The sequence below is a fragment of the Megalopta genalis genome, chromosome 19 (genome assembly GCF_051020955.1).
Source record: "Megalopta genalis isolate 19385.01 chromosome 19, iyMegGena1_principal, whole genome shotgun sequence".
NCBI lineage: Eukaryota > Metazoa > Arthropoda > Insecta > Hymenoptera > Halictidae > Megalopta > Megalopta genalis.
The window spans coordinates 1,828,347-1,852,500 of record NC_135031.1 but is presented as its reverse complement, the minus strand read 5'-3'; the positions used below and the strand labels follow the sequence as shown (position 1 = coordinate 1,852,500).

The following is a 24,154-nucleotide window of genomic DNA, read 5'->3' as shown; positions in this document are numbered from 1 at the left end:
TGAGCCGAACGCGTCATATCGCGTCGAAAAGTCACAGACGGTTCACGGTTCCGTTAGAGAAGAGAGGAAAAAGGAGTGACGCTCGGCCGCCGATGGAAACGGAGGAATTGGAGCTGAAACTGGTTTCTTAATCGGCAGATTTGAATTCAGAAACAGCTTTGAAAATGTTTTCAAACCGATCGATGTTAATTAATGCACTCTGCATGAGTTTACTTCGGGATTATAAATCGCTTTGACCAACTGGATTCTACCGGTTTCGAAGCAGTTCTCGTGGGTGTGAGCATTCTGCGGCACGGAATGCCTCGTCTAGCGTTTCTTCGGTGACTTTGGCAGATCTTCGGCTCGGTTTCTCGGACGATCGTTCGAGCTACGCGAGCCTCGATCTCGCGGAGGCGCGCGTCTCACCTGAACAGGAAAATCCGCGGATCGAACGCGAGAATCCCTCGACAAACATGACAATGGTAATTGTTCCAGACCGTTCGAGTCAATCAGAAAAATGGAATCAGAAAATCACAAAAATGGCAGAATGAAATCCGTACATTTAATTTTAGTATTTCAGTTTCACCAGTTAGACATTGGAATATCTTCGAACAGTGTGTAAGTCACTGTAATTGCTCTGTACGTGTGCGTTCGTGTTTTTGTTTAGATACAACACTTTCATAAAGTATATGATTTAATCAAGAATATCAAAGTATATATTCTTCTTATTCTCGTTTTTGACGAGAATACTCGTCAAGAAGAAATGTCAACATATTTGTCTTATGACGAGTATACTCGTCATGAAAAAATAACAACATTTTGTTCTATGACGAGTATGCTTGTCAAGAAGAAATGTCAACATTTTGTCTTATGACGAGTATACTCGTCATAAAGAAATAGTATTTTGTCTTATGACGAGTATACTCGTCATGAAGAAATAACAATATTTTGTTTCATGACGCGTATACTCGTCAAGAAGAAATATCAACATTTTGTCTTATGACGAGTATACTCGTCACGAAGGAATAACAATATTTTGTCTGATGACGAGTATACTCGTCATGAAAAAATGACATTTTCTTTTATGACGAGTATACTCGTCGTGAAAAAAGGACATTTTCTCTTATAACGAGTATACTCGTCATGACAAAATGACATTTTTTCTTATGACGAGTATATTCGTCGTATAAAAATGGCAATAATTTTGGTTATGACAAGTATACTCGTCAGAAACAGCAATCATTAACTTACGAATACAGGAGCTCGTAAGTCAGAGGATTCAGTCGAATCGAAGCTAAACTAAGAAAATCTTCAAAATATTTGAGATATCTCGCAGTTAGAAAAGCGAAACAGTCTATGATTTGAGAAAGGGAAATTGGCGAGCGGTAGCATGCATGAAACTGTTGTCGATACTCCGGTGTTGCTATCTGTTACTAGATCTTACTAGTTTAAAGGTAGAACCTCGATTTCCGTGGCTGTTCTGTGGGTTCGCGTCCTACAATGTCCGGCAGGCAATAGTAAATCGATCCAGGCAGCTCGATGTAACGCACGAAAATACGTCGCGAAATATATAACGAATCAATTGACACGTTCGCTCTGCCGCAGTTTATTTAATTGTTAGGGTAGCGGAGCCGGTTACTGTGGGGTGACCAATTGCTGTGCCTTTGGTTTGTTTTCGGGTACAGGTAACTTTATATTTATCGAATAAATAAAAAATTATATAAATAAATATCAAATATGACCTTGACATATTAAATTTTTTTATAAAAGAGTAAACAATATAATGGAATAAAAAAGACTTAATGTATCTTATTCCAGGAATGTAATAAATTAATTATGGACGTAAACAAGTCAAAGAAACAGCAATTGGTCACCCCACAATAACCGGCTACACTACCCAACATTTTGTTGTGTCCACGAGAACATCGCATTAGGAACTCTGCAGAGTCACAGACTATTGCAATAGTCTGTGACAAACTTTTTTATGCATTGTGTGCACCTGTTTCATAGAATTTGGAGTTGGACCATTTCAGTGGACCATTTCACTGAGCTATGTAAAAGAAGATCATGCTACATTGCACCCCGAGTGTATAATCAACACTTTAACTTTACCGACGGTTTTCCGATAATCATTTCAAAATTGAAGATCAACAGTTTTTAAACAATTGTTCGAAAGCAACGACAATTTTATCCGTAAATCGACAAATGATTCCGATTAACATCGAGTAATAACTAAAATGATTATTTAAGCGGTAATTATATCTAATATTTTTTGCGTGACTGCAAGAGACAAATAAATATTAATTTCTTCTCGTTTGATACCTGCAAGAGTTGAACAAAAATTGTATGTTTTTTCTCCCGAATGACGGCGAAAGTTACATAAAAATTAATATCATCTCTGGTAGAAAATAATCGACACACCGTGTATACACACGTATGTTCGAATCGAAGCCACTTGAACAATCAAAACCATTTTGAGACGCATATACACTCCTTCACGCCATATACGATGATTTGACGCTTCCTGTGATTCAAAGAAGATTGATAAGATTTAATAAATGCTGAGTTTTATAAATAATGTTTAATGTAATATATAGTGCGCAAAAACATACATACATAGGAAATCGCCAATCAAAACCACTTGACGATCAAAAACATTTGGAGCGCACATTTCTTCTTCACATCATACATAATGATTTCCTATCTATGTTTTTGCGCGTTACGTTGTATTAAACATTATTCACGAAACTCCGCATTTATTAAACCTTGTTGACCTCCTTCGAGTGACAGCAAACGTCGAATAAGATCGACTATCGTCTGATTCGAAAACAACGCGGCGGTATCCTTAGATTACGCTGAATTTAGGCGGCAGAAACGGGACGATCGAAGCACAGTGGTCGGTTTCCATACAAAAAGCGGGAAAAAAAACATACAACAACTGAAATTATATATTTAACCCTTTGCGCTCGAGTGGTGACTCTGAAGCACCACTAAAATTGTTCGTTCACGTTCCAAGATGATTTTTATATTAACAAAGTTTAAATTTGAAAAATCGTTAAAAGTGTAACTGTCGTCACAAGTCATCGCAAGACTCAATTTCATATGCATAAAATGCGCTTTGTCATATAAAACGGAAATACCATAAGTCAGAAAAATTATTTTAGATTTACGGTTAAAATGGCTTCGAGTACAAAAAGGATAAGCCTTACTTTTTCAATTACTAGTGCATATATTTGGGTTTTCGTTGGAATAGAATAATGAAAACAAAACGCGGCGTTTCAATTGTTTATAAACAATTTTTTTTAAAATACCATTTTTGTTTTCAATTAAAAACTGGTTCCGTTTTTATTGGTTTCCGGAGCCAGTAGTTCGATTGTTTCTTCGAGAAATGAAGAAACTCGATATGAACGGGTCGGACGTGAGCAAAATTCTGTATATAATCCGAAAAAACAATTTATAATTATTCTCATTAGTTTCGAAAGAGTGCGAACAGTTGAAATATTTTTTACCCATCCTATTCAAAACATCTCGCGTGACTCGGTAGAGCCCATAGGTATCACGATATGCTTCGTGTGACGCGTGACATTATTATTAGCCGATTTCTCCAATAGTAGCAAATAGCAGCCAATTTTTATTTTGTTGTTAACGTAAGGCGTCGCTCTTCGAAATGCGATCAAAGCGAACACCGAACTTCACCGAACTCATAATTAAAAAACAAAATGAAAATTCAACGTGCGTTCAATTGGACATAACTAAAAAAAGGTGAGATAATTAACATAATATAATAATAATAATCCCGTGACATAATTCAAGTGCATACTAAGTACATTAAATTCTGTAACAATTATTTACTTTCAAAGAACAAAATAATTATAAACGATGACATAAATTTAGGATGATTTGAAGATGGGCTACTTCGAAGCCACGCAGCCGTGTCCGAAATGAGCAGACGGTGAAAAAGATTATAGTAAATAATAAGCAACATGTTCAATTGATCTCTAGTGAATAAATTATGCTTTAGGGGGATACTTTTTGAAACTGACCTTTTCCGGCTTTTTGCATAGGAACCGACCACTGCGCGACGGTTCGTTCGAGTCTCGGAAACGAAGAACGACGCGAACATCGCGACTCAACGGAACAACGCGTTCACCGCAGGCAGAAGTCGCGGTAGGTTGCGTCTATCGATAAGTGCACGCGCGTAGAGCTGTATGTCAAATCAGGATCGCACTGCTCGATCATGGACCTCGCCGAGCTAGGTGCACGCCGGCGTGCAGCGTTCGCGGAAGCTGTTAGCCTCCGGCTGGCTGGAATTCACCGAACGATCAGACATTGCGGACGCCATAGACCAGACGTCACCCGGAACATCGAGATTACGGCAACGGTTTCGTCGCCGACCACAATGTCTCGCCTCTACTACCATATTTCCTCGGATTCTCGAACCGTTACGGTTACAACAAATTCTCCCTAATCTTCCTTCAGCTTGTAAACAAAAAAATGAACAATTTGGGGAGAGGAGATACAATTATTCGAGCTACTGTTGTCGAATATAATAATAATAATAATAATAATAATATATATAATATAATAATAATATAATAATATAATATAATATATTTATATTATATTATATATAATTATAATACAATAATAATATAATATAATTATATTATAATATATTATATAATATAATAAATATATTATAATATATTATAATATATTATATAATATAATAAATATATTATAATATATTATAATATATAATAATATAATAATAATATAATTGCTTTGCCTTGCCTTTTATAATCGTTGACAATCAGCAACTAAAAAAATGTGCCGCGACGTTCGCAGATCTCCTCTTCCCAAATTGTTCATTTCTGTTCACAAGCTGAAGAAGTATTAGTAAGAATTTACTGTGCCGCGAAGATAACGTTGATTTTGATCATTTTCAACTTTTTCTTTCTGTGATTTGTTTATTTCAAGAGAAATTGATTTGGCCGAACGATCCTTGGAACCCTGGATTTACGAGGAAACGGTGAGATTTTCGAAACAACGATAAACGGAGTCCTCTTTCCAGGACTGCGCGAGGTCTTTATATTAGAACAATCGGTTTCTTTATAACCGTAGATCACGCGCAGCTTATGAACTTGTTAGAAGCTTAACGATCCGTGCATGGCACATGGAGTTACCAAACGTATCGAAGAATAAGACACACATAAAACTGGTATGCGTACTTTATGCGTTGCTGACACAGTTTTATAGCTAAAGGGGTACCAAACACTTGTACGCGGTGATTGTAATTCGATATCCAACGAACTTGTAACGACAGTCGTTGTTGGGCATTGAAACTGCTTCTTTTTCATTTATTTTGTTTGTTTTCGAATGAGAATATTTAATATGTCTCGTTCGATAACTATGTAGTTGATTACGACCGAAGATGAACAAAAGGCACAGCGATTGGTCAAAAAATATATTAGGTCTACGGAAAGTTCTGTTCGATAGTGTCACTTCAAGTTTCAATCCATATGCACACGTTGATTTGAGACATATATGACTATCTCTCTTTATCATTGCATTTGCACACATGTACTCTCCTAAATAAACTGAAACAAAGATGTCTCATGTCATTGTTAAGTGAGACGCGATCGTAAAAACATGGCTACCGATGATAATGCCAGACCACATGCTGCTTTGGCGACTCGTCAGAAAATCGCAGAGCTAGGCTGGGAAATTCTGTCGCATCCGCCATACTCCCCAGACCTAGCACCCTCCGATCATCACTTGTTTCTCTCTTTGCAAAACTTTTTACAGGAAAAAAATTCAAAACTGAAGCTGATGTCAACTAAACACTAGTTGAGTTCTTCGCCTCTAAAAATAAATTATTTTTTTAAAATGGCATTTACAAGTTGCCAGCACGCTGGCAAGAAGTCATAAGTAACGATGGAAAGTATATCCTACAACAAATATTATTAAATCTATGAAAATTGTGTTATATTTCAATTCATAAACGGACAGAACTTTCCGGTTTCGCTACCCTACTCGCATCATACGCGAAGTGAAATAAGGAAAGAAAGATCGGAATTATTAAGTGGCTCCCTAAATTGACGCTACTACTAAATGACTCCCTAATTCACGCTCGGATTGTACACAAAAATGGACAATTTGGGAAGAGGAAATACGATTAGTCGAGCCTCGCGGCTCGTTTTTATATTTACCGATTGTCAATAACTATAAAAACAAGCCACAAGGTTCGAATAATCGTATCTTCTCTTCCCAATTTGTCCATTTTTGTGCACAATCTGAGCGCGAATTAGGGAGAATATAGTGTATATAAAATAATCGTATCTCCTCTTCACAAATTGCCCATATTTATACACAATCTGAGCATCGATTAGGGAAAATTTGCTGTACGTAGAAGCCTAAGCACCGAGTTCATATACTATTTCAAATTAAAACAGAACTAACAATAAAATGGGTTACTGTATTCGTAACAACGATTAATTTATTTACTAATTTTATCAATTTCAGTTAAGAGATGACTTTAAAATAATCAACTAGATCAACTATTTGCGCAGTTTCTCTCACCTATCGGCAGGTGCTCTCTGTTCTCGTGTGTTTCGCAGGTACACACGTATAATTTAACTACAAAAGTAAAATTATGTTTGTTATCTAAAAGTGCGAAAATCCGATATTGTAAAATTTTCTAATTTTCCTAACGAAATCAGCGACTCCTCAGAGATCGTGATATTCTTTTCATTAGCTTCGTTAAAAATTATTAGGTCGAATGATATTATTAAACAACGTAATAGACTGCAGATACATGTACAAAGCAAAAATGTTCTGCATCGATTGCAGAACGCGGGGACTAGATAAGAAATTTTATATTAAATAAATTTTTTATTTAATATATATATATATATTTAATTATTAAATTTTATATTTAATATTTAATTATTATATATTTTATATTTGATATTTAATATTTGATTATTAAATTTTATATTTAATATAATTATATAGAAATTTTATCATTTTAATGGTTGCATCGAATTGTAAGCAACATGACAATAGTCTTAAATCTTGACAAAGCTTCTACTGTTTCGTATTTTACTCGCGCTTTTTTATCATAAGTATATAAAATTCGCAGTCCCGTGAGAAACGTCGTTCGCTGACAAATCCTTCACACCGTATGATTCTAAGATCAGATAATGTTATTAAACAACGTAATAAACTGCAGATCTGCGTACAAAGTAAAAATGTTCTGCATCGATTGCAGAACGCGATTGCAGAACTAGATAAGAAATGATTTATCATTTTAATAGTTGCATCGAGTTGTATGTATTTCGTATGCGCTCTCTTTGGGAAAAGGAACACTGTCCGGAGCACAGTATTTTCCATCGGAAAACGGGATCAACGTTGCACGGAATTAAAACAGTAGTCTCTCGTGCTTCGAAAGAACGAGATCAGGAAGATCGTCTACAAGATGAATCACTTCACGACACTTTTACTGGATTTAATAAGGAAACCCTCGAGCTATCTTCTTGGACAAAGTCGACGATGTTCTTGCGAGGACACGCGGAAAGAAAGAGATCAGGAGGATCTTCTACAAGATGCGTGACTCCGTCGACGAACTGGACTAAACAATTCGCAGCGTTCGGATCTAGAAGAACAACAGCTTCTTCCTCTGCGATGACCGCTGTCGAATTTTCGAGCCGCTCGAAAAGCTCTCGAGTCTTTTTTCGAGCCTTTTTTCAAGGGACTGATCGTCGAGTGACAACGATGGTCCGGGGACTGCGGGGAAGGGAAAGTCAGAGCGTAAGATAGAATCCAAGGCGGACCCGATGGAGCTGGAGTCTTTCGCGGATCGACGAGGCTCGAGCTTTCTCCGCAGGCTCGAGCCGAAAATGTTCGATGACCCGACTCTATGTAGCGAATCGACTGCCGAAGGAGGATGTGTCCACCGTGTACCATCTTATCAGAATCTCTTTCACGAAAGGAGAAACCTCCGTTTCGTTTGAAAAAGTTAACGAAACGATGCTCGGGTGACGAGTGACTGGAAGTGTTTGCGGATCTAAAAGAGCAGCAACTCCGATCGCGGGAACACATGGGGACGCATACAGAAAATTCATGACCGAACTGCGGTATTTTATGCGAAATAAAAATTGCCCGCGTCAACTGCAAAATGTAGAAACTAAATAGCTCGATCGTTTTAATAGATTGAAAATAATACACTGATATTTTTAAATTCTTTTAACCAATTTACTTCTTATTACTACTTATTATTATTTATTTGAAATCGTAGCTATCCGATTTTGCCATAAATGCATAAAATCTGCGGTCTACTTATGACACTTTGTACCACCCTCGTTACAGCTTATTCTTCGTCCACTATTTTCTTTTTATTTTACTTCCTATATGATAAACAATAACGGCGATCATACAGATCGTACTGTTTAAACCGTTTCGGGTGAAAAAAGGCCTATTCAGATGTAGCCGGTGATTCACTCAATCGCGAGTAATTTAATAACTTATCGCGCGTTATTAATAGACTGCGGATTTCCGCGCACAATAAACGTTGTTTGCGTTACCTAAGATTCAAGAACCACGCAGACACGTATTCAATTCTCTTAACCATTTGAACGAGTTGAAAATAATGAAACGATATCTTAAAATTCTTGCAGTGCTCTCGCTATGTACTTTGATTTATTCACTTTTGCCGTAAATGCATAAAATCCGCAATCTAGTTATTTTCTACCTACCGAACTGTTTAGTAGTAAGCGCATATCAACTCACTGTTTTACTAAATTACAAGCCGCGTCTAAACCAGTCTTAAGCTACATCATTTTGGAATTATTGCGCCAACGTTCGGCAGACATTGCAGCTAGTTTCGTCATAGATCAGAATATGCACCGAGATGACCCCCCGATTCTCGACGAAGCTATCCGAAACGCTTGCGAAACATTGGGAAAACAATTACAAAAAGAGCCCGCTAGAAATACGTAAAATGAGCTACGATGTATCTGAAACAAGGTAAAACGTATCCGAGACAATTCAAGGGATCCACCGACGTGTCTCGCAACCCTTGACGAAGAGCTGCAGAGCCGCGATACTCGCGGAACGTTGGTAAAATAACTCGAAAACGCGACGGCTGACACGCGAAATCTTTGACGGTAAAACGTGCAGAGACAAACGAACGCTAGCTTTTTCCACGGTCCCCGTGGCGATGACACATAGGACACCGCGATGGCAAGAAAGAAAGAGAAAGGGGGAAGGGGGATCGGTAACGAGCCAAGAGAGTAGATAGAGAAGCGGGCCATAATATAATGACTTACTGTGCGCGGTAAAGGTCATGATGACGTCGCTCTGGTCGATGGCCCTGAGATCTTGACCGGTAAGGTCGAACTCGCTGACCCTCCGTTGCTCGCCGATTGGCTTCTCGTCTTCGTCCTCGCCGAGCGCGTTCTTGTATATGTCCAGGAGGAACTTGGGTGCCGACCTCTTGACCTGCGGCGGCCTACCGGCGGTGTTTCTCGGCCGGTCCGGCAGCCCGAGGAGATTCAGTATCTCGTGCTCGACCTCCCGTTTCTCCCTCTGACTGATCACCCTGTGCACGACCGTCTGGTCGTATCCGTTGTCGACGTAGAGGCCGCTCATCCTGTCCGCGGCGGCGGTGCTCGTCAGCCCGGCGAGGATCGTCCCGAGGATCAGCAGGGGCGCGAGACGGCGCGGCGACATCTCGCCGCGTCTTTCCGCTCGCTCGCGACACGGGCCGGAAGCCACCATTCTGTCTCCCGCCGCTTCCACCACCACCTCCACCAACACCACCTCCCCCTACGCCACCGCCTCCTCCTCCTCCTACGTCGGGGCTCGCACGACGACGACGTCGTCGTCGTCGTCGTCGTTCCTATCGAGCCACCAACGTGGACGCCGAGCGGGACCGCCGCCTCGGCGATCGAGCCGCGATCGAGCCGCGACGGATCGATCTCGCGTGATCGACCCACTCGATCCCACCTCGACCTACACACCGCACAAATTTCAAACACCACCGTCGGCTTCCACCTTTCTCTATCCTATTTTCGATCCTCCTTTTGCCGATCGGTATTGCCCCCACTTGTATCGGGGATCGACGGGATCGCTACGGTCCGCGCATCCGTGGATCGACGATGCCTTGTCCCCGGCCCGATTCGTCCCGTTCGCTCGACCTAACACCGCACAAATTTCAAACACTACCGTCCTCGTCGTCGTCGTCGTCTTCGTCGTCGTCTTCGTCGTCTTCGTCGTCGTCTAACTCTCTCGATCCTCCTCTCAACGATCGGCGCGTAAACGTACGCGTATCGCCCTCCACTTCACGGGGATCGATGTATGGTCCACGAATCCGCGGATCGATGCGACGATCGATGCTCGTCCACACACTTAACAACAAGAAGTCATCCGTTGGAACGGTGTCCGTGCACCGGTCACCTTCGACCTTTCTATATACGTGTGCCTCCTTTTTTTTCCCCTCTCGTTAGTTTCGCGCAGCTCGCAACACTCGCGCGCGCTCATTCCCCGGACAGGACCGATCCGATATCACGGCCGCTTCTCGATCGCGATCCCATGGCTCTCAATGATTCGGACGGGCACACATTGCGCGCACTTTCGTCTCGCTGCGATTTAAAGCGATGCACGCCGCGCACGTTCACCAACCGCGATCACGGGTGATTCTCGAGACCGTCTCGGCGAGTACCGGTGACCACTGCCGCCGACTCCCGTGATGCCAGTGCCAGTCTGTTTGTCTGGCCCGTGCCGTGCACCTCCTCGTCGTCGCTGCTCCTCCGTGAGGCCTCACCACCGCCTCCCAGGGCCGTACCGCTCCTCCGACAGAGCCACGCCTCGCTTTGCCTTCCTTTGCCTTTACCTCTTGACTCTCGCGCGTTCTCTCGTTTCGCTCGCCTCGTCTCGCCTCGCCTTGCTTCTCTGTTCTGTTCTCGTCTTACTTCGCCTCGTCTCGTCTCGTCTCGTCTCGTCTCACCTCTCATCGCCTCTCGCATCGTTTTGCCTTTGCCTTGCCTTGCCACGCCGGTAGCCACGCGTACATACTGATCCTCTCTTCTCCCGTCTTCCTTTCATACACCTTTTCCCTTCCCTTCTCCGACTCTTCGTTACACGCAACCCTCTTCTGTCACACCAGCCTATTTCAATCTTTCGTTAAGACTGGCCTTGGACCGAGGTGCTCCCGCGATCCCAGAACCGATCGCCGTCTCTGGAGCCGATCCGGAGCCGAACCGCACGGAAAAGTTCGACCGATCTTGGCTCTTCGCGATAGCAATCTTACCGAAAACCTTTTCGCTAGAGACATCCGGCCGTGCTTACCTGTTTCCGATGCTCCCGTTCAATATCGTTGTTGTCATTCTCTCGACTTCTTCCGTGATTCCTTTGCTTGGTTCGAACTCTCCGCCGTGACTATTGCACGCGGCAATCCTTCTTGTCGTTGTTATCACCATTCGTTATTGTTCTTATTATTGTTGTTACACGCTCTTTCTCGCGCGCTAGCTGTTAGTTCACTTCCCTACAACAAACGGTCCATTCCGTTTACTCGATACACGCGTTATTATTATAGCGAAGTCTCCCTAATTGGCGCTCGGATTGTGCAGAAAAATGGACAATTTGAGAAGAGGAGATACGATTAATTTGAGTCTTGCGGTTCATTTTTATTGTTGCCAAGTGTCAATAATTATAAAAACAAGGTGCAAGGCTCGAATAATTGTATCTCCCCTTTCCGAATTGTCCATTTTTGTTTACAAGCTGAAGGGAAATTAGTTCGTTACCTATTCATGCCACAGTTTATTACGATTCAATACGTGAATGTCCAATTAGTACTTATAGTTACCGATTGTCAACAACATTTGGCGATTAAACTGGTCTGTTATCCATTGTCTCACTTTGCAGGGTGCTGAAGCAACGAATCTAGAGGATGCAAGGACTGGCGGCGTTAAATGTTGGACTTTTTATTCCAATAGTTACCAGCCTCTTCCTATAGCGATTTTAAAAGAATATTGTGCGTACGTTATGTTATCGTATATGAAAGTCCAAAAGTTCTGACTCTTACCAGTTGAAGTGGAACGCGGATTTGCCGTCAGCGGCGAGGACTAATTGTTCAATAGAACGCCTTTTAATTTTTCAAAATTTAATCCTCGGAGTTGCAACGAAACGAATGAATTTGTAACAACTTTTTTTGAGTATTTAAAGCTCTGGTTCTTCAACTGTACGATTTCTTATACATTCATTTTTTCTTATCAAATTCCTAGACGAGAAAGAATTCTATAATTATTGCATACCAATCTTTGCTTCAATGTTTAAGTATTGTTAATGGAAGAGTATAATTTTATTTCGGTTTTAAGGATATGCGTAATATATATAACAATAATAAATAATAAAATATATAATATCTGTTAACAATATTTGAACATCGAAGCAAAGGTTGGCAAGCAATAATTATAAAATATTTTATTATATATATTATATATATATATATATATATATATTATATTTATATATTATATTATATTTATATATTATATTATATTATATTATATTTATATATTATATTATATTTATATATTATATTATATTATATTATATTATATTATATTATATTATATTATATTATATTATATTATATTATATTATATTATATTATATTATATTATATTATATTATATTATATTATATTATATTATATTATGTTATATTATATTATATATATATAATAAAATAAGAAACGTGTCAGTATTTTAAAGTACTTTCGTTCTCAAAAGATTAACCACTGCCAATCGCTGTATACGTAGGGCAAAGTTATTTAACCTGCTAACCAGATATGATGAAACTTTTCTCGTCATGGAAATTTTGAAGAGTGTATGTGGAGTGCATTACATTTCACGTCATTCTTACCCATTAATACCCAGTGCGAGCGTATGGTAACGCTTCGAATTTGCACAATTTAGTTTCAAACATCGCTGTACACGTTTTCTACATCTAGTATACCTAGGGTGTCAGAACATCCTGACGAAAATTGTGTAACAGGTAACGGAACATACGTACATGTGTATTTAACAATCGCGAAATAATTATATCAATTTGTTTAATCAATTCTCTGTATATTGAAAATATTTAATTTATACATTTTCTAAATATGCCATAAAACATTCTGTCAAAATAAATAACCGTCAAGTGAGGAGCAAATTTTTTGTTATCTGTTCTGTTGATTGTATAACTTCTCACTTGTGGAGAAGAAAGTTACTATTGTGAAACAAGTTACAAATAGCCGAGAAACTAAAGTTAATTCTCCCCGGTTAACAGGTTGAAAATTACACCTGCTCGCTTGTAGGGTAAGTGTGGGTATTACTGCGGACGTCCCAAATACTGCGATATTTTATAAAAGTAATAAAATTTATAGTGTGAAATCTTCGAAAAATGATTCTCATAATTTTTTATATGTTTAATATTGATAATTTATGATATACAAGTAACAGCAATCGCAGTATTAATTCATTTATTGACTTTTGATATTCGAAAGCGTATGAAAACGTTGAGTCTTATGAAATACTCGTACTGGCAGCTGTGAACGCTGATTCGAAAGGCATTTATATTTTAGTAATTAATAATAAACTATTCATTTTAACGTTATTTTTAGATAAAGTAATCATTACTTATTACGTCGTACACCGTCACTATCATCTATCCTCAAATATTATTTACTATCACAGTATTTGGCGCATAGTTTTTTAATATGTGTATACATTACTGCGGTGCTTTACCGAACACGCTTGATCGTAGAATGCCTATACCTAATTTGTGAAGTGCTACAGTGATATCCTGATCTCAGGAATTGTAGCTATGCGTGTACATTTAAAAGAAAATGGGATGTGTCAACCTTGACACGCAGTAATCGGAACGTCCGCAGTATTTGGCTCGAAGTAATAGATACATAACCGCAGAAATATATATATATATATATATATATATATATATATATATATATATATATATATATACTTTGAGAAAAGTAAATATTCAAGTTAAATAATAATAGGTATAGATTGGTATATATAAATAAAAATATATAAAATATAAATCAAAATGGTATATATATAATATAGGTATATATTGACGTGAAAAAGGTCTTATTTTCTCTGTCAAAGTTCGCCTTCGTTGAGAAACCGCAGTAATAGCTACACTTACCCCGTCGCAAACGCGTGGAATTGGTAATTCGAAATCGTGGATTTCGATCCAGCGATCTAGCATGTCTAACTCGATCGGTACAGCATTCCATGAAAGAGAACAATATTATTAGCGATGGAGGGCCGTGATACGGGGAGCCGCGAAAATGAAGGATAGCTCGTACACTTCCATGCACAGAGTGGAAACGTTACGCTCACGATTAGATTGTTCGACAAGTGTGCAATGCGTTGCGTATACACGCCACTTGTACGCCTATTGCGGCATTCGCGGAATGTTGCATGTAACACCGCGTGTTCGCAAGGTTTCGAAGAAGTTCGCGAACGTGTATCACAATGTAACCGTCTCCTTACGTAATAGAAAGCACGCTGCATCGTTCGGATACGGGAACGGCTCGAACTCGGAATTCAATTTGCATCGGCACATCCACGCTCGCCGTGCAAAATTTTCGCTCGGTACCGGCGGAGAACACGTTCCGCTTGCAAATCTCCGTTTGTTCTTCCTACTATTCGTATGCTGCGGCCGACGACAGTATTCGTGCATTTAGAGTGGCTGTCGAGCATCACCAATACGAAATTCAATGTCTTCCTAAATTCCTCTTTCCTATCGGGGTTAATCAACTCGTTAATTTGTTTGGAACTTTTTTGGTGGGGAACTGCTCTGCTTCACTTTTTATCCGGATACTGCGACAGAGTTATATTAGGTCTACCGGAAAGTTCTGTCTGATAATGTCATTGCAAATTTCGATAGGTATGCACACGTTTATTTGAGACATATATTTTTGAAAAATGTTGCTCGCAAATTGCCATCACGCTGGCAAGAGGTCATAAGTAACGACGGAAACTATATTGTACGATAAATATTACTAAATTTATATGAAAAGTCTATTATATTTCCTTTCATTTCTTAAACGGACAGAAGTTTCCGGTAGATCTAATATCTTAGTCGCTAGAATATCTACGCACGAGCGAGCTAAAAATCATAAATCACGTAAATCACGATTTAAAAAGTTTTGATTTTTGTCTGGAAATATAATCTGTGTATGATAAAATGTAAAAATAAACAGTGAAATTGATTATAAAATCACCGTAAATTAACTTAACTCTAAAATTATTTTAACGATAAATTTGGCCGATGAACGATACACGTGTTGGTAAACAAAAACGTTCCTGGCAAAATAACCTTCACATAACCTTGACAATGAGGAAAATATGACTTACATCACTACATATTTGTTCGACGCCCTCATGTAATTAATATAATTTTTGGATTCGTTATGAAACCTCTGCTTATATCGGTAATCAATACTAGAACTACCGAATTAGTGAAAATGAAAATTATGAAAATTTGTTTTCATGACAAATTTTGTTAGGAACTTTTCTATCCGAGCATAAATTATAATTAGACTGTGGGCTTTTTGCACGCGCAGAATTTTAAAATGCAAGAAAACGTGTAAATTAAAATGATTTAACCCCTTGCACTATAGTAACGAGTCAAACACGCGATAAAGATTTCATACATAATCTACTATAATTGTGAATGTTATTCGTTCCTTCTAACTCGAAAAATAAAATTTGACTCTTCAGTTATGAATAGACTGCGATTTACAATTGATTAAAATCATCAAAAGAATAACGACATTTTTTCAAATAATAATCCTTACTATAAGATCGTAACGCTAGGGATTAATGTCATTTTTATTTTTTTGTTTGTTTAGAATGACTAGCCGTTGAGTTGACGAAAGAAACTTTTCTTTAATTCTAATTTTTGTAAAGCAGACGTATGAATTATAATAGAAGTTGTACGAAGTTTGAGCAATTTTAATCTTGTCATTGTTATAAAACAATGCACATTAATCAGGTTTAAGGGTCGGTAGTTCTAGTGCTAAAGAGATAACTCTTTCGAGCACTGATTACTATCGTTAACAAAGCATGAAATTGACTATCAGTTTGACTTTAATCGCGATGGTGGTAAAAAAGACAATGAGCAAGATTAAGTAAAAGATCTAGAATATAGGAATTATCAACGTGTAGTTTAAAAACATTATATGTTTATAAAAAAAAACAACCCATATTTATTACAACAGAAAATACCGCGCCAAAAATGTTGTAACACCGTTTACATATAATACGTTTTCTGCAGATTCTTATGCAAATTAAAAATGTTTTATCTGAATTGTAATAAACACACATGGGTTACATAAAAACTTATCTCACATTTTAATAATTTGTACATGTCGAAAATAATATGATAGTACTTTAAGATTCTCGTAACGTGTTCACTGTTTAATATTTCACTTACTCATTTTTGCAAATATGTACTAGTTTGCGCAATAAAATATATAAAAACGAACAGCTAATTACGCTTGCACGAAGCCGTTAGAACATAATTATGGACGATTCGGACAGTGATTAACGATCAACGCGATACAAAAGTGTTTTCCCGATTTATCTCACTAATTATAATTACATCACGAATTTGTTGAACGATTTCTCGCATTGCAATATTCTTCGTGTTTTAAGGGGAAAATTTTCGTGCAACACGATTTCCTGTAACACGAATACGTAGAACGTAACGCGTTATCGCGTTATAACGTAGTCTATGTACAGTGACTTCCGTTAATATTCGGACAAAATATTAATTTTCAAAACGCAATAACTTTTTTAAAACTGGACTAAACGACTTGAATTTTTTTGAGATGATATAGCAATCAGTCTACTAGGCCATGAGTAGAATGCTTTCTTTAAATCTTGTTATTGCTTAGAATGACAAAAGAAAAGAAAAACTCCCGTTCTTTAACTTTTTTATCTGAGCCTGTAACGAAAATTAAAAAAAAATGTGTTTTATAGATATATTATATATTATACAAGATGTTCCACAATTATTTTAAAAATTTCACCGAAATCGGTTGACCTTGGTATGAGCTGTAAACAATTAAAGATCGCAAAAATCGCAGTTTTGTCCCGATTTTTGAGACTTTTGACAAATATGAGAAATTTTCAATTTTTACAATCTTTTAATGCTTGTAACTTCAGTTCGCGTTAACCGATTTCGATGAAATTTTCAGCATGCATATAACTTACCGAGATCTACAAAACGCACTTTTTTTACATTTTCATTATAGACTCGGATAAAAAAGTTAAAAAACAAGTAGTAGCAAAATTGTAACGAAGTAGTTTAGTCATTGTCTAGTATACTAGTCCCTCTATCGCCTGAAAAAAAATTCAAATCGCTTATTCTAGTTTGAAAAAAGTTATTGCGTCTTAAAGAGCGTCCGAATATTAATGGCAGTCGCTGTATATTATTTTAGAAGGATCGTAATATTTCCTCTTACTGGTACAACAATTGAACGTCTATGTCGTCTAAACGGCAAGAGAACTCGCAAGAGATTTCCGAAGGACGCAGAAAAGCAATGGAAGAAATGAAAGTGGTTGGAGGATGCGATCCGGTGGAATGTCTCGAACAAGGGGCCAGTCCACCGAATTTTCGAAAGCATTTGCACGGCCCTGGGTCATAGAGATAGGACCGCCCCTGCCGAAGAAGTAGGCGGCGTTCACCAGCCCTGATCGTTGGTGTTACTCGGCTCTCTAACGTTGTGCCGGAGACCAGGGTTAACGAAGAAATACTGTGCGATGGCGGCCGACCGAACCTGGAAATTCCTCCAGTTTTTCAACCCCTGGGATCTTTATCAGCCATTCCGACCAGCCACGCGGAATTCCACGCGATAACCGCGTGCCGGCGCAGCTCCATCGAGAAAACTGTCCTCCGTTTCCGGTGCTGCCTCGAGAACGCAGACTTCGGCTTGAAAAATTCGTTTTCCGAAATTTGTCTGTAAAGTAATCAACGCACTGTGGATTTAAATTGTCATATGTCGTTTCACAAAAATTCTAATTAAGATCGTTCTAATTCAATTAATCCTAAGTCTACCGAGCACCAAAAACGACTAACGTGTGTCGTCTTGGAAGGATGATAACTGGACAGCAGCTCTTTTTGTGGAATAAAAATTATCTGCATCGGTTTTATAAAACGTGTATTAAATAAAAATGTATTGTTACTTTGAATAGTCTGTATAATATGATAATAATGTAACAGTATTCTGAAATTCTTCTCGTACCTTCACTTTTCTGTACTTGCCCGATCTAGTTTTGCCATTAATGCGTAAAATACGCAGGCTAACGATGATACTGAATTTACTCTGACTCTGTGACATTTGTTATTTTTATTATTGTAACATAAACTCGAATTAAGAAGTTCATTCGATCGATTCCTGTGAAAAAGTCTTCTCAATATCAACAATTGTTGGTATGGTTGATTTAGTAAAAATAAGTTGCCTTCGTTAATTAAAAGATTACTTATCGTACAAGGAGAATTAAAATAAAATTAGACCTTGTTGATTTATGCGTTTTCTTGAATTTGAAAAAGTGACATGTGCCATAAATGCATAAAGATCCGCAGTCTAGTAATGAGATGCTGCAGATTTTCAAACAAATTGTAAAATATAACACAACGTTTATATCGTTAAAAATTGATAGTATTCATATTTTATTTCTACAAGATGGTGTCCTTCTGGTACAAATTTCCTAAACAGTTCATCGTTGATTGGGTTAATAGCATATACCTAGAAGAGTAGTAAAAGATGAATATTTTTATAATTGAACAGAAGAAGCATTGCAACTCTGATCAATCACGATAAAAGGGTGATTATTAACTCTCGAAAGCTGCTGCTAATAATCAATTACACGAGATTTATACACGTTACAGTCTACTTGCGTTTATAATGTTCAATCTTCATTGAGAAACGCAAATAAATTCGATGCTATAATTATTAGTTAAATTATGCAATATAATGTTATTATGTATATATATATATATGGTCATGGACACCTTCTGATCTACTGTTTTATAATAATGGGAGACTGCGGATTATTATACATTTATAGCAAAATGGAGTAGTTGAAATTTAAACTAGTAGAAAAATTAGAAAAATTGAAAAATCTCAATGAATTATTTTCAATGTATTATAAAAAATGATTCACGAAAAAATTAGTTTGCTATTTAGTTTCGATTTCCTGCAATTGATACAGACGATTATTATATTAATTAAATCGAAACTAAATAGCAAACTAATTTTTTCGTGAATCATTATAATACAATGAAAATAATTCATTGAGATTTTTCAGTTTTTCTAATTTTTCTACTAATTTAAATTTCAACTACTCAATTTTGCTATAAATGTATAATAATCCGCAGTTACCCATTATTATAAAACAGTAGATCAGAAGGTGTACATATGATTCAACCTAGTACTAAAATGAAGACCGCAATATTTTCGCGTCATTCGCGATATTTTAGTATCGAAATCTTCATTGTCTAAATGTTTATTTCTTTTCCTCATCCACGGTGATTCACGAACGGTGCTTGAGCGCCCTAAATCACCGCGCGAACATTGTAAATAACTCGTCAATGTAAATGCTAAAAATTACTGATGATATCAGCACAGACGTATTTGATGTTTATGTCAGTGGCTAGGTCAAACTTAACCGAAGCATCGAACGTTTATGTTGGCGGCTAAATCAAATTTGAAAACATTCGACGCTTCGATCAAGTTTGACCTAGCCTCTGACATTTACAAACACGGTCGTGAATTATTAAATGACGTAAATCAGATTTCGGTATTTACGAAAGTTTTACACTGTACAGGTCACGCATCTAGTAGGCTAGTCCCTCTATCATTTAGTTAAGTTAATTAAAACAGTTATGCCACTGTATATCGGAAAATAATTTACAGTATAATATACTATGTTTTATAATATTATGAGCAACAAAAATTGATGGCTCTCATATACATATAACCTCTATGAACTACCAAAATAACAAAAGTCGAATGATAACTATCAAACATGAAATAGTAACTAATTAATACTTTTAACTTTGGCAATATACAGATTTTTGTATTACTTATTTTTTCCAAAACAATTTTTGGAATAATCGTTATCAGTATGCGACCGTTTCTGCAAAATCCAAATTTTCTGATTCAACTGCATTAAACTGAAAGTAGAGTTAAATATTTTTCATCCTTTAATAGTTGTACAAAATGATACATTCATATCGATAAACTCTTTTGAAACTTTGCATTGATTTAAATTTTACTTACTCATTTTTTTCGTAAATAAATAAAATCCGACGACTAATCGCTATTTTTAATCCTCATATTAAATTAGTCATTAGCAAATGAAGTTCACCACGCGTAAAGCTAACGGTGAAATAGATATTTGAGACAAAAGAATGACTAAACTTTTCCTTGGGGGTTTCTATTTTTTTGACTTTCCAGTGGACATTCCAATGGATTTTTGTCGAGAAAAGTTTAACAATCGAAGTCCTCGATCTGGGAATGTGATTAAAATAAGTCCTGAATTAATTTGTTAACACTAGATTGCCGGAGCGAGTCAATTTGATTCATTTATGATTTTATTGCTATATATATGGAAAAACTTAAATAATTATTATTTAAACATATGTTGGTTATATAAAACGAATATTGGTCATAATTCTATTAAAAACCAACATATGTTTTTAAAAAATAGTTTATATATATAAAAAATCGTAAATGAGTCAAATCAACTCGCTCCGGCAATCTAATGTTAAAAAGTTATGTCAAGGTTATGTAGGTTTCTCATTATAAACTACGTTTCTGGACTGAGTACGCATCAATATGGCGCGCTAACCAGTCAAAAACGCTGGAAATTCGTCAACTTTAGACGCGCATAACTTTTTAACAAATGAATTCAGGACTTATATTTGAATTACATTCCTAGATTCAGGACTCCCTCGACAAAATCCATTGAAATCTACACTGAAAAGTCGAAAAAAGATATAAATCCCCAAGGAAAACTTTAACCAAAAGAATAAGAAAAGAAAAAAAAAAGAATAAGAAAATAATCTAGATTCAGAACTTCGATTGTCGGACTTTTCTCGACAAAATCCATTAAAACGCACACTGAAAAGTCGAAAAGAATAGAAACCCCAAGGAACAGTTCAAGCAAAAAAATATTCGAGAAATCGGTCCGAAAAATGATCCAGCTCTGACGTTCGTCGAACGATCGATAAAGCGTGCTCGATCCTGATCTAAAGACGCGCGGCTCGTCGTCGAAATAAATGTCCAAAGACGTGGAACGATCGGCAAATTTTTCGTAGGATTCTAGAGAAAGAAAACAGAGAAAAAACAAGTAAAAAAAAAGTGAGCCGTGTGTCATATTTATGCGCAACCGGCCATAAAAGCAAAAAGGGGCCGGGGTGGGCGGACGACGGTGAAAGCGAATCTGAGTCGGTAGTATCATTAATCTGCCAATAAAGCCAGCGCAAGGCTCGTAATATCCAGTTTGTTACAAGAAATATTTGTTTACCCGACACGATTTCCTTGCTCGCGCGCCGAACGGGGACAAAGTTTGTTCCGCGGGAAGGCTGTAAGCTGTCCGAAGCTCTCTAGAAAATCTGCAACATTTTCGGCCCGGGCTTAAATAGATTTTCTCATTCATGAATAATGCACGAGCCCGAATAGAAATTGAAGAGGTATTTTTAAAGGTGATATCAAGGCATTTTATACCGGAGAGCCATTTTCTGGCCCCGGGTGACGTTTTTGCAGCGGTTTTAACAGTGCCGGTCGCTTTTTACCGTAAACGCGTACGATTTCATAAATTAGCCGATTTTAATGCGTTCGTCTTCAACTTTTTCGGGACTTTTATACCACTTGCGCATGGTCGAGCAAACTCTCACCTTCGGTTGCCGATTTATAAAGAACGAGGAAAAGTTGGCACGACGGATTATTCCTTTCTCGAGATCTTTATTTATGTAAATAATTGTCATTAGACTGCGAACCTTTCTGCAAAATTTTGCAAATCTGTTGCAAGAGGCGGAAGCGAAATGAAATTTGATTCTGTCTTAATCTTAAACTTATTTGATTTTCGCCCGTTTTTGTCATAAATAGATTGTTGATCTTCATGCATTTATGGTATTTATTACACGTTTCTAGAATACAAAAAAATAAGTTAATGGACAGTGACAGATAAAGACGTTAGAAGAGTTTGAGAATATTTTTATACGATATACAATTCATTAAAATTATTAAAAGAGGAAAGACATTTTTATCTGACTTACATTTCTTACGATTAACTGGGACAATTATTATTTTGCATAGAAATCCACAGTCTAGCGATAACATTATTATTTCATTTCTATGACACGATGTTTTGCAATAACAAGTAAATTGAACGTGTTCCCAGTTCTGCTTTTTATTCAATGATCTATGAAACTTGGAATCTGTATAATGATCCGCGGTCTAGTCATAAATGTATAAAATTCGCAGAAAATATTTGCGCGATAAGAGTATCGACGTGAGAAGAGCTGCATTTTCACAATTATTGATCGTTAAACTGCGAATTTTATGAATTCGTGACAGAAAGAAGTGAATGTACTTCAAAGTGTCAAACAGCGTAGGAGAATTCGAGAGTATATCGATAAATTAGTTCCAGCTTATTGAAATCGTTACAAGAGGAAAGAACTCGATACAGTAAATTCTCCCTAATTTTCCTTGTAAACAGCTTGCAACAGCTTTCAGCTTGTAAACAGAAATGGACAATTTGAGAAGAGGAGATACCCTTGATAGCCTCGCGGCTAAGTTTTATAGTTGCCAATTGTCAACAATTATAAAAACGAGACGCAAGGCTCGAATAATCGGTATCTCCTCTTCCCAAATTGTCCATTCTTGTTTACAAGCTGAAGAAAAATTAGGGACAATTTACCGCATATAATCCCTAGTTCTTGCAATTGATGCAAACAATTTTTATTTTGCATAAAGATTTCCGATTTGTCGATCGTATCCAAACATTTTATTTCCGCCGGTTTGGAATTGTAATTCAACAAATACACATAGAGGAACGACGGACTGCGTGTGTCGTCGCATTTTTATGCCTTCGGTTCTGAAATAAAAAATCTGGACGTAGTTATTTGAACTCGTCTGTTAAATAACATACAAATCGAGAGATGAAATTTTGGGGCTCCCGTTAGCAGATCGCTGGAGACGCCGGAACATCGGGTGCGTCCTTTTTGAGCGCAGGTAGCTTTAATGGGTTCATTTCCGGTGCGATAATCCGAAAAGTATCATTATCGATGCGTATCGGCTGATCCAATAAAACGTTGGTAGCTTACAGCCCTGGCTCGTCATCCTACACGTCCGTGGATGAAGCTCCTGAAGAAAAGCAAGAGATCCCTGGCAGTTCACTCCTGCCCCCACCCCCTATTCCCTCTCTCTCTTTCTCACCTGCGTACGACCCTCTCTCTCTCTCTCTCTCTCTCTCTCCCTCTCTCTCTTTCCCTGTCCCTTCTCTTCTCTCTCCCTCATTCTCGGCCAAGAGAAACAGCTACGGAATAAATAAAGTAAATAGAGGAATATAGGAGGTAAATAAAAAATGTGGCAGCAGAAGAGAGAGGAGTGTGCGAGAGAGGAATGGAGGGAGGGTAGAGAGCCAACAATAAAAAAAAGGAGTTAAAGGGAAAGAAGGAGAGGAGAGGAGAGGAGAGAAAGGGAGAGGGAGAGGAAGGGAGAGTGCCCTCAGGGCGAATTCCCGTCGAGCATCGGCCGCTGCAGAATCCAGAGGTGCGTTCACCGGGGAAATCCCTCCCCCGGAGATTAACTTCTCAAAGAAAACTCGACGACTCTGCACTTTAGTTCAGCCGTCCAACCGAGTGCCCCGTTGATTCGCTACATTTCACGGCAGAAAATATGGTCAAGAATAACAACGGGCCCGGAGCACGGCGAACATCCGAATTTCAGCGACCGTCCTCGAAATATGATCCATTCGCAAGCCGATCGATGCATTTCGCCGCGTCTTTCATTGTCTTACCGTTATTCGATCGTTTTCCAACTAGAAAAAACACTCTTTTAAGTCCTGTTAAAACAACCACC

The 24,154-nt window shown here is 37.8% G+C and overlaps 1 protein-coding gene across 1 annotated transcript in view; it reads right to left on the bottom strand.

The window, feature by feature from the left end:
- gbb (glass bottom boat) overlaps nucleotides 1–11,207 on the bottom strand; it is a 77,627-nt gene extending 66,420 nt beyond the window's left edge. Inside the window, exon 1 of the mRNA XM_076527366.1 lies at nucleotides 9,309–11,207. Within this exon, the coding sequence (XP_076383481.1) occupies nucleotides 9,309–9,759 (451 nt within the window). The 5' untranslated portion in view covers nucleotides 9,760–11,207. The remainder of the gene's footprint in view (nucleotides 1–9,308) is intronic.
- Nucleotides 11,208–24,154: the final 12,947 nt, after the last annotated feature.